The sequence below is a fragment of the Vidua chalybeata genome, chromosome 8, assembly GCF_026979565.1.
Source record: "Vidua chalybeata isolate OUT-0048 chromosome 8, bVidCha1 merged haplotype, whole genome shotgun sequence".
Classification (NCBI taxonomy): Eukaryota; Metazoa; Chordata; class Aves; order Passeriformes; family Viduidae; genus Vidua; species Vidua chalybeata.
This window is the reverse complement of record NC_071537.1, coordinates 15,354,748-15,370,494: the sequence shown is the minus strand read 5'-3', so window position 1 is coordinate 15,370,494 and position 15,747 is coordinate 15,354,748. Positions and strand designations below refer to the sequence as shown.

The following is a 15,747-nucleotide window of genomic DNA, read 5'->3' as shown; positions in this document are numbered from 1 at the left end:
TCTCATGAGACTAAGGAAAACCATTGATGTACCAGCACAAAAATCAAAGAATAGTCCAATAACAATCACAACAAGGAGAAGCAGCTACCATAGGCAGAGTAACTAAAAAGAACAATTGTAAACCTTGTTACTGAAGAGAGAGACTGAAGGATGAGTGAAAATAATAGTTTCCAGGGAATATAGGCATATTGATGTGAGTAGGAAACAGCTCCTGCAGGATTTGTCACCAATTACTTTTCCCCTATGCTGTAAGGGAGAACCCTATTGCTCTATTTAATTATTCAGAACTATAATATTGCTCTTCCCTAGTTTCTTCAGAAAGGGCACAGGAAAAAACCTAACCTTTCCAGAATACCTGTGTATGCAGTAAATTAAACAAGCTGTTAGCTCTTGGTATGATTTGAGAGATGTTGCCAAATAAATTCTTTTTATTCAGATTTTAATTTTTAATTAAGTACCCCCTCCCCCAAAAATACAACCAGCACTTTTGACCATATACATCAGAAATATTGTTCATTTGATGACAACAGCTGCAGAATTTTGTGTCCTCTCTAAGTAAACCTTATATGCCAAATAGCATCATACAGCCAAGTGAGCACATTCAAATCATACCATCATTTATTTAAGTTTTTTTAAATTCTTGGTCATATGGCTCCTTATGGATTTTATCACCTTTGATGGGAATAATTCAAGCACCTATAGCTCAGAACTGCCCCCTAAAAATATTCTAGTGGTTCAAAGAATAAAAATATCACAGAATCAATAAGGCTGGAAAATACCTCTAACACTGAGTCCCACCTTTGACTGAGCACCACCTTGTCAACCAGACATGGCACCAAGTGCCACATTCAGTCTTTCCTTGAACACCTCCAGGGATGGTGACTCCACCAGTTCCCCGTGCACTCATTCCTATGACTAATCACTCTTTCGGTGAAGAAATTCCTTCTAATGTCTAACCTGAATCTCCCCAGCTGCAGCTTGAGACTATAAAAAGGGATTTGGTGAATTCATTTTTAAATCAGGACAAACACCTGCTGTATGATTTTTAGACACCGAAAGATTGGTATAACAGGTATAAATGACAAAGGAAATGCTTAGCAGCCAAGAAAGCCAGAATTGAAGCAGAAGAGTAGTAATGGAACATCTAGACAAAAACAAATGTGAGAAGCATTAAAAAAATTCCATGAATTGTTTTATTGGAAAATACTGAATTACTGAAGAAAAATTACTAAATGAAAAAGCTAGGGAAAATTAATCACTGTGAAACAATACTGCATGAGATGCTGTTAAGCCTATGTGAAATATGAAAACATCCAATCACTTCTCTGATTTTTATTTTTGGTATTTGAGAGATGCTTTCTCTGAAGGTTAGCAGATTGTAGCTATGTATTAAAGGCAAATTTCACAATTCTCCTCATGTAAGCTACATGAATGGACAAGTACTATTTTAGAAAATATTTACAATGCAGCTCACATGACATCAGGGCACTGAAAGACTGACAATAATCAAAAATGTGCAGTGAAAACATGTGAATACTGAAATTCAGAGGGGCTGTACTTTGCAGCACTTTTCCTCTCAAAGAACCTCCCTTTGAAGTTGATCAGCACTCTGCTCCTCAGAGGAGTTTGGGATGCTGTTGCTGGCGCCCACATCACAAGTGATGAAAAATGTTTACTTAAATGGCCATCAGTATTTGTGTCGAATTCTTAATCTTTGCCTTTGATAGTGTTCAATAGTGATCCATAGTAAGAAAATAAAAATTTGTTCAGATTTCCCTCAAGGAATGTGAAATACTCTGAACTCCATGAGGCTGTGATGAGATGGAAAATTTCTGCAAGTTTCAGTGGTTTTAGGCCACAAATCATATATGGTGTCATGACTCAGGTAAAAAGTATACTTTTCCTCTGTCATGAATAAGAGACATGCTTTTTCTCTGTTGTATTTGCTTTCTCTCTAATGCATGTTCTACTTTCTGTAGTACTGTCAAAAATATTATGATATAATACTGTAGGAGAGTAAGTAATTCACTCATCTGGGATATGGAAATTCTGTTAATTTTAGAAGGTACATTTAATAAAATTGCATCATTGGCAAAGACTTTTTCACATTATACTGTGTTTATTAGAGAAAATCTCTTTGCATTAGGTTCAAAGCCAGAAATTGATTTCCAAAGGAGCCAAGTGCCTAGGTTGCTTAGATATTTTGAAAATCCCACTAGGTCTCTGTTTGCAGCTTTTTTGCACATAAATACCCTTGAAAATCTGGCTTAAGAGTTATAACAGTAACACAAAGGAATAAAAACTTGTTATTCAAGCCAGAAGGATTTTACTGGCACTGAGCATATTGATGTTACACTGGGGAAAATTGTATTTACATGTTTTAGAGCACTGAATTAATTATAACATAAAATAAAACTTTGTTTAACATGTGTAAAGAACCTGTTCTCCAATACATTATTCCACGTAGGGATTGAGATAAAGTATTTCACCAAGCCTAGGAAAGCTGTAAGCTATAAGGGAAGTGACCAGTGTTCAATGGTTGATTAGTAGTCTGGAAAAAAGACATGGAACAACCAAAACAGATTACTCAGCCTTAATGCCAGATCCATTTCTATTTTTTTATTTTTTGCTTCCTTGCTGCTTGCTTCTTTTGAATAAGCCTCTTAAAGTCAACTTGTCAATTTTCCAGTTCCTATGAAAATATTTCATATAATTTCAAAATAACCTTGAAATGATTTATTTTGACAATTTTAATGTTATAAATCCACAAGAGGAATAGATATTTTGGCTTCTGGGTTATCCCTAGGCAAGGGAAGAAATGGATCCAGTATAATCTATATACTGCACTATGTATATATTTTTTCATGGCCTCAGGAAGACTCCAGAGCTGAAAGCTCTGTATTAATTTTGGATGGTTAGTTTCTATTCTGATGAGAAGTATTTCTTTATATCTGCAATAATACAGTTGAAACAGCAAGAGCCATAGGGCTTAGAAAATGTCTGCAATACTTTTACAATTTAATCTTAAACTCAGGGCCATAATTGCAGGAAACAGGTTTTGATTAATTTTCCTGAAACTCAGCTGTATATCCATCTGTGATAAAATAACTGAAATTATAATTGATAGACCTGATTTAGGAATTTTTCCACCTTGCTTCCGCTCCTAAACATGAGCCATGAGAACTGTAACATATAACATTTCTAGTGTGTTGTGACGGACTGGTAGAATCCAAATTCTCTGCTGTGTTAAAAAAAAAAAATCCATCTTGATATGGGAATAGAGGTATTTACCACTGAAGTAGATTTGTGCTGAAGTAGATGCAGAGGCTGTAGGCCTGTTTTATTGTGCTCACCTTGCTCTAATAGAAATTCAGGGAGATCCAGAACTGGCTGGAACGTGACACTGACAAAAACGTTGGTGCAGTTCTGCGATGAGCAGTACCCCCTCGTCCAGATGAGGAACGTAAATGGCCTCCATAATCTGCTCTGCAGCTGTTTGGAGGTCACTGGGTGCAAAAAGGTGGAACTGAGCCATTCAATCAGCTGAAGGCCTGGTTGAAATTTTGAGATGATTTGACTGATCAATATTATTTGGATAGTCTTTGCAGGCAATGGCTGTTTTAAGGAATTAAATAATCTTCGCACCTGCCTGGAGTATTTCTGTTACAGAAGTCCCAGCTGGTAGAGAATGCTTGTGTAGCACCTGCTTTTGATTTCAGAGGGGAAACAAGAAAATTACTTCAATGGGTGGTGACATCAAATACAGTTGTTCCCTGGCAGAAAGCATGTTACCTCTATTTTACTAAGTGAAAGCACGTCTCCCTTGCATCATGGACAGGTTCAAAGCTCCAGCTGCTTCCCAGAGGAAGAGACAGAAAGGGTTGCATTCCCCAAAACCTTCCTGCAGTTATGAAATAAAGTTCAGTAACTTTGTCATTTTTATTATGCAGAGGAAGATGGGGATGACCAGAAGGATGTTTTTGATGGAACTGGGAAGAAGAAAAGGTTTCAGAGTAGAAAGTGAGCTAAGGTAGGAAAATATTTATATGTTTTGAAGTAACGTGTAGTAATGTTGTTTGAAACATTTAAATTCAATAAATACAGTCATACAAGTGACTGTGATTGAAGCATTTGCCTAGGTTTTTGGTGGATATACTTGGATCTTTCCATTCTGAATATGTTTCAGGAGTTCAGTGGATGTTCCTAGCATGTGGTTTATTTCTATTGTCTTCTGGACAGAGAGCAAGGAAAGCACAAAACTTAGCAAAATATCTATTTTTTCACTTTTAAAATGTCCATTTCTAATTTATCTTAAATCTGTCAATTTTCATGTGTCTGCATATAAATTGTGTCTTTAGCTTATCTGAATCACTCATTGTTTATTTCCCCTTTGAAGTCAGGTTAAGATTAATCTAAATTTAGTGGCCAATTTTGAAAATGAATGAAAGTTAGATGTACAGGAATGGAAACTGTGATGGGTTAAGGGGGGCATTTGTCTACATCATCTCTGGTATTATAGTATTTAACTTTTTTACCCTAATGTGAGTCTCAAAGTTATGGCTTATGCTTTGGTATAATCTGGAAGAGCACTGGAGAAAAATCTTAGGAGTAAAAATTCCATGGATGTGACATTTCAGTGTGAAAACACATTCCAGATTCAGGTTTGTCTGGTTTCAGCAAATCAACTCATTCTGAAGGAAGCCTTCCTCCAAACAGTTCTTTACAACAGTGCTGGTTATGTCATTATGCAGTTTTCCAAAAGCTCCATCATTCTATAGGTTCTCTGAAAAGCTGGAGGAAAACCAAGTATTGATCACGTCTCTGGATCTGCACTAAGAGAGACTGCAGCTGAGTCCTCCTATAAAGGTGGATTTCCACAGACTTCTTTTCAATCCCATCAACTTTGAAAGTCTGAGGAAGAAGTGAGGGTAAAATAATTTATAAAGCAAGATTGAAGCAGGTATTGAACAGAAGGAGGCAATTAGCATCTGATGCAAAACTAATTGAATTCTTGGGGAAAAAAAGAAATGAAGAGTTCCGTTCTGGATCCTACATTAATAATCTGTAGAGGACTGTGTAAATGCTTTATCTGAGCTGCTTTGACACATAGGTATTTATTGCCAGCATTTTAGACTTTCTGTAAATTTTATGAGGCAGCTGTTATGTTTAATTTCAGCTTAGCTGCTACTGGATAAAACAAAACTATTTAACTGTTGATTTTTGCTTTTGAAAATGCCACAGGAAATGCTAAATTTGTTATGTTCCGTGCCAAGAAAATAGCACAGCTGTACAGGTATGAGAGAAAACTGGAGCACAGCAGCTAAACTGCTGCTGTGAGCATAGTTATGGCAAAGTTCCCAGCTCTGCAGCTTGGTACAAATACATAACATATGAATATTTTATATGAAGTGAAATAAACCAGAGGAAGCAGAAGTTCTCTGTCTCTGTTTTTTTTTTTTTTTTAACTCAAGTATAAAGATGTGACAGTTTAATTAAGATAGGACCTAGCAGGGTTAAATAATAATAAACCCAACATTATTTCATGGAGATTCACTTAATCTGTGTTTGTAATCTTTTAGAAAAAAATAAATTGGGATTTATTCTTTTTCAATGGACTCTGCTCTACAAGTTCCACTACATATCATGACACACATTTCTGAAGTACATTTCTTTCAGTACCTTTAGTATAGTTCCAAAATACAATACGTTTATTGCATTGGAGAATTATTTGGTAACAGTTTTCTATGGAGCAATTCCAGTATTTGTCATTGTGATTTCACGACTTAATGAAATTGGTGATCACTCATTTGAATAAGGATCACAGAGATAGGCCAAAGGATTTTTTTTGGTTTTCTGGAAGGTAATTTGCTTTGAAGGGTTGTGCAGTCTGCCTTTAACAGCACACATCATGCTTTGAAGTCCATGCTAACCAGTAATTGCCACCAGTGGTGTCCTCTCTGCTTTGACAGGCTGATGGCTCCACTTCTCCAGGTGTTACAGAGGGCTGCAGAGCAATCTGTAAGGGCCTCCATTGGAAATTTACTGCATGTATGCAGAAGGCTCTCACCATCATGGGCACAGACTTTCAAATAGATGTGGCTGCCATTAAGAAAATTTATGTTCCAACTCCAGCTTTCCTTTTGTAAAAATAGTGTCAGATAGTGACACTGCCTGTTTGTGCCTTTCCTGCAAGGAGTTTAGGAATCTGTTGCCTGATAGAAATTAATGTTGGAATATATCTTCTAGATTCTTCATTTCCATCAACTTGTAGAACTTAAGTATGTTCTCCTTTCTCTCTTTTTTTTTTTTTTTTTTTTGTGTGAGTGACAGCACCCTCGTGGGATGCATAGGGAGCAGGAGTACTCAGAATCATTCAAAATTTCCTACCAAATCTGTGTTTTTCTAAACTTATTGAGAAACACCAGCAGGACAGATAGAAACTTACAGATCATCCTAAGTAAGCATGTAATCTTTTTTTGAAACACAGCTTTGTCCCTGTCCATTATTTTCCTGTGACGGGTACAGAAGTGTCTATTTTTAGTCTTTAAAAGGATCACCTTTTAATTAGGTGATCCTTTCCACTGTTGTTCTAGTACAACAACTGAAGTTTACTGCAATAACATTTGTGCTATTGTATTTTTAGGCAATGTACACCATTTAATGTATTGAATAAAAATTCAAGCTGTAAATTTTGTATTCACCAAACCATCAGTTTTGTTATACTGGCTTAGCAGCAAGGAAATGGTGTTTATATGGAGCATGTAGGTAATAAGATTTAATTAATGAACCATTGGCAATGCCATATGTAATGAACAGCTTCATACAAGTAAAGAAAACTTAAGTATACAGAAAGATATTACTAGCTGTAAAGTTTTAAATAATTATTATTAACTGACTTTAATGTTGCAAAGCTTTCACTCATTGATGAGGAATATTGGGAAGAGTCTGTCATGTATTGTCAAGTAACCTTTTAATTATGGTACTACTTGTGTAAGCTAAATATTTTCAGAATTGCAAAGAATGTGTATTAGGTTAGTGTCTATGGAAGGTAAATGATCCTTCAAGAAAGAAAATGCTGCACTTACAGGAGCTGTCAGACTATAGTCTTTCCTCAAGGCACAGTCAGTGACTAGAATAAATATATGATGATATGAAAACGTCAGTGCTTCCCACATCCTAAAGTACAGTATATACTACAATTGTCAGGAAGTGGATGGTAAGTAAATACAAAAATAACAGCTCTGTATTTATGTACTGTTGGATTCAGTGAAAAAGAAAAGAAATTTTTTTGTGTACTTCTTGACAGTGATTCCGTCACTCATATTGTGGCTGAGAACAACTCTTACCTGGAGGTGCTGGACTGGCTGAAAGGACAGGCTGTGGGTGACAGCTCTAGGTTTGAACTACTGGACATCTCCTGGTTTACAGCCTGCATGGAAGCAGGAAGACCTGTTGGTTCAGAAATGAAGTACCGTCTCATGGTAAGCCAGACCCTGCAGTGTGAGTACAGTGACATCCAAAATGAATGGCTGTGGTTTTATTGATTTTTTAACCTAGTATATATACCTGTGTTGTGTTATGATTTTTTTTTTCCCTGTGGAATTTGCATGAGTAATTCACACAGATTTAATGCAGTAGAAACACCTTCCATGCCTTCTTTATCAGTGTCTGGTAATGCTGAGTTACTGTGTCGTCACAGGGTACAAAGTGGTAAATACAGAATCACAGAATGGTTTGGGCTGGAAGGGACCTTAGAGATCATCCAGCTTCCACTGCCCTGCCATGGGCAGGGATACCTTCCACTAGATATCCACTAGGTTGCTCAAAGTCCATTCAGCCTGGCCTTGAACACTTCCAGGAATGGGGCAGCCACAGCTTCCCTGGATAACCTGTTCCAGTGCCGCAACACCCTCACAGAAAAGAATTTCTTCTATATAGCTGATTCAAATTTCCCCTCTGTCAGTGTAAAGCCATTACACCCTGTCTTATCACTGTGCCCTTGTAACAAGTTCTCTCTCCAGCTCTCTAGCAGCCCCTTAAATTACTGGAAGGCTGCTGTTAGGTCTTCCTGGAGCTTCAAGAGGCTTCAGTTCCTCTGCAATATCTATCAGTGTTCTGGTACTTGTGGTATTTGCTCAAATACATCAATACCATGGTAAATATCCCAGGGAGAGCAGTTCAATTGGCTGTTGATGGCATTCTTGGCCTCCTCAAAACAACGCAAAAATATTACAACTTTTGCTGTTGTAAGGTGATCAGCTAACAGCTGGGCCCTTGAAGGACCTGTGAAAAGAAGACTGATGTAGTCTGTGGACGTCTGTTTACAGACTTGGCACCATCAAGTAAAATTGTGCTGAGAAAAAAAAGTTTTATTATATTCTATTATCTCTCAATAGAAGCTGTAAGTCAGAGGATATTGAAAATGGCAGGCTGATGATTTGATGCATGGTGCTTGACCTTGAAGAAATGGATGATGATTTTTTCCTCTGATCTATATCTGACAAATTACCTACTAATTTCTCAGATTGGAGCATAGTGAGGAGCAGTGGTACTCAATACCTCAGCACAGCCTGTGAGTGATGGGGGTTGGGTGAGGATGCCAGGCATGCTGTGCCCAGCTTGTGCCACTGAGCCATGAAATAGGCCCAGCACTGCAGCTGGATGAAGCTGTCCCCTCGTTCTGCACCGCCCCAGCCTCGCAGTGATGGCTTTCATGTGCACCAGCAAAGAAATTCATTTTACATGTCAGGAGAACGACAAGTCTGATCTAAAGCTCTCTGAAGTAAAGTGAGGAGGGATTCCTGCTGATTCCTGAGGGTCTGGATTAGGCTCTGTGTGACCACACTGGGACCAGGGCATGATGTGCAGCATGTGCCCTCCTCTGAGGCACAGAATACCTGAATATTTAACAGCCACATTGCACTGTTTGCTGCTTCTTCATTTTGGTATTTAGATTATGAAGAATGATTCATAAATACCATCCTTTCCCAAGAAAAACTGTAACTCCTGATTATTTTTTTCCAGTCATATTGCATTTTCATTGCCAGAAAATGTTTTCCAGATTTTTACATACAAGAATCACTGTTTAATAACATTTTGGGCTGGGGGGGAGGGGGAAGTGAATACACCAGATGGAGCTGTCGCTCTCAGACTCAGCATGATTCCATGACAGAATGTGTGTTTATATTTGAAATCCCTCCAAGGATATATTTTTGCAATAAATTTATAATATTTTTCAATGAAAATGCTGCAGAGAGAATAGATGAAAGAAATTAGTACAAAAAGAAAAAATACAAAAGGAAGCCTTGTAACTACTGCTTTATTTTATCTTACAGGCCATAAAAATATAAATACAGGGAATGCAAAGAAGTTCTCTAAACAAGTAATGCATCAAAACGATGAACAAAATCCTGTGAACCTTCCTGAGAATTTCACATCAGCATTAAAAATAAAACAAACTACGTTTTATGTACATTTTTAATTTCAGCAATATGAGCAGACCTATAGATTCAGATAGCTCAGAAAATGTGCTTTCATAATTTTTTTTTCTTTTCAAAGCTAGAAACATCTTTGTCTTTCTCCAAAATTCTTCCAATTTTTTAAGGTCAATGAGAAGTTTTTTAAGTCAATGAAACTGCCTTGGTTTTATATAAAACTCCTTTTGGAATATTGGTGTAGCATAAATGTCTGAAAAATGTATAAGCACTGTCAGGAGATCATAATTATACTGTGAGACTGACTCTGCAAGTAAAAGCTTATGTTTTTATTGAAACATAAAGATTTCATGCTAATAAATATAGAGTACAATAAGGAAGCTAGTGACAGCCATGCTTGTATTTTTAAAGTTTATAAAACCAATCTTAATTATATAGTTGCTCTGAGGTAATAAACATTTTGTAAAGCAAACAAGGAGAAAAGAATTCTAGGCGTGTAGTGAATTTTAGAAAATTTTCTTGTAGTGTCACCATGCTAATTTTTTATCTGCCTTGAAAAATGAGGAAAGATTGAAGTAAAGGTTAATTTTCTTTTTAAGTACTAGACCGAACTCATACATAATGTAATTTAATTGGAATTTCGCTGAAGACAAATTTGGTTCGTTATGTCAGACTTGTAAAATGTGAAATGAAAGTGAATTAACAAACCTTGAACTCAAGCTAAGCTAGATCATTAGGGTTTTGAAGTAAAAGGAATGGATTGCAGTGGGGGAATGTTTTGGGTGAAATCTTGTCCCCATGTAGTTTTGTGGTCAAATTCCCATTAATATCAATAGCAGTAAGATTTCATCTTTCACATCCTACAGTAGGCTACTTGGAAGGTTAGTCTTCATTCAGGACATTTGCTTTATTGCACTAGTAAAAAGAAATGCCCTTCTTCATGCAAAACAAGGGGAATAAAGTCAGAGTTACAGATAATTAGCTAACATCCTAATTACAATTGCCAGTAAAGTACATCTTTCTGTGGTAGTGAATGATCCAAGAGATGCTCTGATGTCAGTGATTTATAGAAAATAAAAGGTTGGTTGACCAGATTTAAGATGGACAGAATTATTATTGATTTATTCAGTCACAGTTGATTTTTAGGGTTAGTAGCCATCATTTAGTTTAATAAGCTTTGGAAATATGGTAGCCAAATATCTGCTTTGAAAGGGAAGCAAAATATTTCTGTGGCAAAGGTCAGCCCTTGTGCAGAGACACTTTTCCTAGCACAAGCAGATGGGTATCATTGACAATAGCAGGACATGGACATTAATAGTTACACAAGGGCATTGCTAGAAAGTGCTGATATTTCCTGGGTTATGGAAGAGAAAGAGGCAGAGGGGAGGCGTTTGGAGGGGTAAAAAGAGAGGAAGAGATCCATAAGGGCTGCTGCACACTCAGCAGCCTTAAGAACTGTACTGTGACTGCATCTCTTCTGCCTTTTCCTCAGTCAGAACCCAGAAGTTGCTAGCTAATTAGGTTTGTTTGTTTGTTTGTTTTTTCCTAGACAGGAAAAGAGGTTTATTTATTTGAAGAAAGGATTTTTCTCCACATTAGGGAAAGAAAGTACCATCTTTTGATCCTTTGTCTTATCATGTGTCAGGAAACATATTTAACATTTTCTGGAGCATCTCACTCTGTTTCATTGCAAAAGAGAGAGGCTGTAAGTAATGGAAGAAATCCTTCATACTGACAGCCTGAGCTTCTCAGGAAATAAAAATGAAACTTATAAACTGTCTGCCTTCTCTTCATAAAATGCTGGCTATCAGAGGACTTTATTATTTGGTCAATGCTGCCTGGGCTTTACAGAGCTGCTGGCTGCTTGTCTCTGTGCACTTCATTCTCTGCTGCTTCATTTTCTCCCTGTTATTTCCCTATGTCATTTTACTTCTTGTGTGTTACAAAATAATTTGACAAAGAGCAAAGTAGTCACCCACAATATTAATTCTGCAACCAAGTCTGTCTGCTTTACAAATTGATGCTAGTGGGAAAGGCTGTTTCTCCTGCTTATGCCATGTGGAAAATGTCACTGTGAAAGAGTAGCAAGTGACATTCACTGCAGCCTGGATGTGGGGTAGAAACTCTGACTAGCTCTAGTGATTAAGTAGCCTACACATGGGGATATTTTTCTGTGGTTGCCCCTGTGCAGTGTACTGCAAATTAATTTTAATGTAGAGTTATCTAAAAAAAAAGCAAACAAGGAAATGTTAATGCTTATATTTTTCCATTTTTCTCTTGTCTTTAGTTCTTTCTTCCCAATAGTAGAAATTATTTTTGGTCTATTGAGTTTCCAGGATTCCTTGTTCTACACTGTAATTGCTATTGGTGGAAATTTAGGTTTGTCCTGTAATCTGTACAAACAATTTTTTCCCATCTAGTTTTCCCACCAAATATCAGTTTGAGCAGCATCAATTCTGCTCAAGTTCTGCTGCTGATAGATCATTTCTATAGTTCACATGCAGGCATCATAATATTCCCTGCAAATCAGACTGTAGTAATTATTGTTTGCCAGATGTTTTTGCTGTTAATTTCTATCCAAAATTTCTTCTTGTTGTTATATATAATCAAGTCCAGTTGACTAAATGCATAACACTTATTGATTAAGGAAAATTTTCAAATATCTCTTCTAAGGCAGGAATAAGTTGTTTATGTCCAGTCTATCACACTCTTAAATGCATAGATTTTCTGCATTAGTTTTGCCCTCTTCCACAGTACCAGCTGATGCTGCATGTAGGGCTCTTGTTCTCTGTGAGTCTGTGTCCTAGAGAAGGTAAAAGCTTATTATATATTCTATTCAGTAACATTCTGTTTGTTCACAGTCTTTGCAGCTGGCACTATAATTTCAAGCAGTATAGTAGCACTAATCAATCATAGTTTATATGATTTAAAATAAATTTTAAAATATAATTCATGAATGTCTGCAGAAGTGAACGAGTTGTGTTGCTGTCCTGACTGAAACCCATTTTGGTTATTCCCAAGACTGGTCTTACACATAAAATTGCTTTCTTCCTTTCAGGGTATGCTATGAAAACCACCACATAGTTCACTGCTCCCTCAGTTGTGCAAGCTAATACCTTTTGTGTGTGTGTGAATACTGTTATTCAACTATTTTGTATCAAATACAAAGGCAATTTAACATGAAATTATAATTGGGGTTGTGGTTATGAAGATATGCACATGCTTATAGGTTTGCTAGCCTTTGTGTCATTGGATACAGGGGAAAAAGGGCTCATCATTCCATTTTTGGTATGAAAATTTCTTTTATGTATTTTCATGACATTTTTTATTGTAATTGTTGAACCCTTTCCCTATGGCTTTTGGATATTGCAATGCAATAGGTTTTTGACACATCTGCCAGAAGTTTTCAAGCAAAAGGACCAAGACCAAGAAATATAGGAAAATGCTGATGGTACTTCATGTTTCTGAAGTATTTCAGATTTGGCACATCAAAGAAAGTGAAAGAATTGAAGGACTGGATATATAAAGCAGCAGAAAACCAGTGTGAGTTTGCCTTTTTCTAGGCGCTTCCTAGTCAGGTTATTCACAGGTTGAGGACTTGTGCTCAGGACTCTGTTGCCAATGGGGATATGGGTCCTGTCAATGGGCAGGACTCTGAATCCTGCCTTTTAAGAGAATTCCCATCTTTCAGGGGTGGGCTGCCCACAGACCTGTATGACCTTGGTCTATTTTGCATGGCGCAAAATTAGGTGAAAAGTGAATGAGCATGGAGGCAGCCTGGAGATTGGGAAATGCCCATTCAGGTCTTGGCATCTGGCTCCTTTTCCTTGCTTTGGTGAATGTGTAAAAATGATGTCTGGATTGGATCAGCATCTATGGGAATTGGCTAAGGGAGAAACCACATCACCAACTGGCTGTTGGGTGAATAAAGGACGGTGATTACTCTTCTGTAGCTGTTTATAAATGTTTCCTTCACTCTAAAATGACTCCAGAATAAAACATTTAGCTGAATGAATTAAATCCAAAATAAAAAGTTTTCTATCATTTTACCTGCAAGTGGGGAGAAAACTCGATTTCCAATTCATACAAAAATTTTTCCTCCACTACTGAATTAACTACAGACTGAAAAAGTCAATTGAACATTTGCCTTTGGTCTAATATCCCTAATCTTATATTGAATAATCTAGTGTTTTCTGGGAAAACTCTGTGTTTTAGAGCTTATCTGCTCTTAAAGTTTTGTAGTTTTTCAAAATTACTGCAGTAGTGGGAGTAGTAGAGACACACATCATTTAGAAAGACCTTTATTTTTTCTTAAATGGCAGTGCCATTGAAATCTCCCTGTAAGAACTTACTGCAGAAAATAAAGAATCCCAGTAATCACCAGATAAACTGTACTGTCAGTCCAGCCAATGTGAAATCACCTGTTTTTCATAGGAGGATGACAGGATCATTATTATTTTCTTGCCTGCTCTTCAAAGGTTTGTATTTTGGGCTCATGAAATGTACTTTTTTGTATTTTTAGGCTATTTGCCATGTGTGTCACTAACTCTTCTTTTTTTTACCCTTGTTAGGAGCAATCCCAGTCTCCTCCTCTGAATACACCTGAATTGGAAATGCCAGCATTTATTGCAACAAAAGTATCTCAGTATTCATGCCAGAGGAAGACAACTTTAAATAACTACAACAAGAAATTCACGGTAATATTTATTCTATCTATAAAATAAAAACTAGTATAATTAGAATAGTTACTATAATACTGCCTCAGTACTTGCTTTCTGTGGCATCCTCAGCAAATTCATGAGTAAACAGGCAGCATAACAACAATTTAAAAAGTTGTAAATCTGCCATACTTAAATTAAAATTGAGTGCAGGCTTAATTGCATCCTCTAAGTATTGCTGAAAGCTTAACACAGTGGATCTTTAAATACATTAATAGCTTGTAAACACATGAATTTTTAAAACAAATGATAGAATAACATTCCAAAAATGTTTTTTAGCCTTTCATCATAGTCTTAGTTGATGACCTGGAAGTATGATAAACAAAAGTTTGGTTTAGGTGAGTCTAAGGTTCTTCACAGTTGCTCTGCTGCCCAAGTTCAGTTCTTCAAAGTATGGTACTAAACTTCAGATTTTCACAACTGAGCAATTATGAAAACAGACTGCATGTTAATTACTTTAACATCACAAAACCCCCTTTGAATTATCTAGTTAAATAGAAATCTTGGAGACTGTTATATATCCTAGTTAATGACCAAATTGCACATTTCAGAGGGTATGAAGGGTCTGAGTCCTCTGGTCTAAATTCCTCTGGAGTTATTGTGCCTAATGGCTCTAAATACTCAGTGACCACTATTCAAAAGGAAACATTTCTCAGAGACTCTAACATAGTGCAGTCTAAATATATCTGGCATAGTTACATGCATATGTTTCAACTATAACACCAAACACTTCCTCATTTTTCTAAAGCTTTATTATGCATTTTGTTATTATATATAATTTTATGATTCTACTTTGTGTGTTCCTGTAAATACATACAAATATTTCAAGAAAATATTATTTGTAAGTTTCATATAAAAAGAATAGCAACAGATATCAGTTGTCAGTGAATATAAACCCTTTACAAGGTAAATACTAAAACCCCTGGGTATTCAGAACTAAAGATAAACCTACAAGGAACTCAAAAATGTCTTGATCTGGGAATGCACAGTTAAAAATTAAACAGCCTAAAATTTGGTTTGTAGTTATGCTTTGAAATAATCAGCAAGTACATCAAATATATGTTACTATTTGTGGTAGTCAAGTAGGTTAAACTGTTTGCTTATTTACAAAAAGTCCCTTTTTTGAGCAACATGATGGGAACTGAAGTTTGACCTTGAGGTTGAACTAGAGACCTCCTGAGATCCCTTCCAACCCCAATGTTACCAGCATTCCCAAAACTGCTTCTTTTGAAATGGCTGCATTTCCCTACCTCCTGCTAGAAAAACAAGGCTTTGACTGTAACCATTTAACCTCTTGAAAGCAGCAGTTCTTTTTCACTGTTTATAAATATCAAATACAAGCTGCTGCAGGGGAAAATGTCAGACCAAACACAGTATGACTGAAACATTATGTAAAATACCAAACTTCTTGGAGAAATGGGAAGTAAGTGTCTTAGTCCTTCCTGAAAACAGTAGAATGTGGGACCTGGTTCTTTGATGAATTTTCTATATTACAACATTTTGTCAGACATTCTAAAGGTAAAAAATTAAAAGCAATGTGATGGATAATGGCAAAGGAAAATGGTTGCTCGCAGAAGGCACAAAGTTGTTGATTT

General features: G+C 36.5%; 1 protein-coding gene across 1 annotated transcript in view; it reads left to right on the top strand.

The window, feature by feature from the left end:
* The first annotated feature begins 3,830 nt into the window (after positions 1–3,830).
* DNTT (DNA nucleotidylexotransferase) overlaps positions 3,831–15,747 on the top strand; it is an 82,875-nt gene continuing 70,958 nt past the window's right edge. The window contains exons 1-3 of the mRNA XM_053949502.1: positions 3,831–4,030; positions 7,307–7,481; positions 14,006–14,131. Coding sequence (XP_053805477.1) covers positions 3,831–4,030; positions 7,307–7,481; positions 14,006–14,131 — 501 coding nt within the window. The remainder of the gene's footprint in view (positions 4,031–7,306; positions 7,482–14,005; positions 14,132–15,747) is intronic.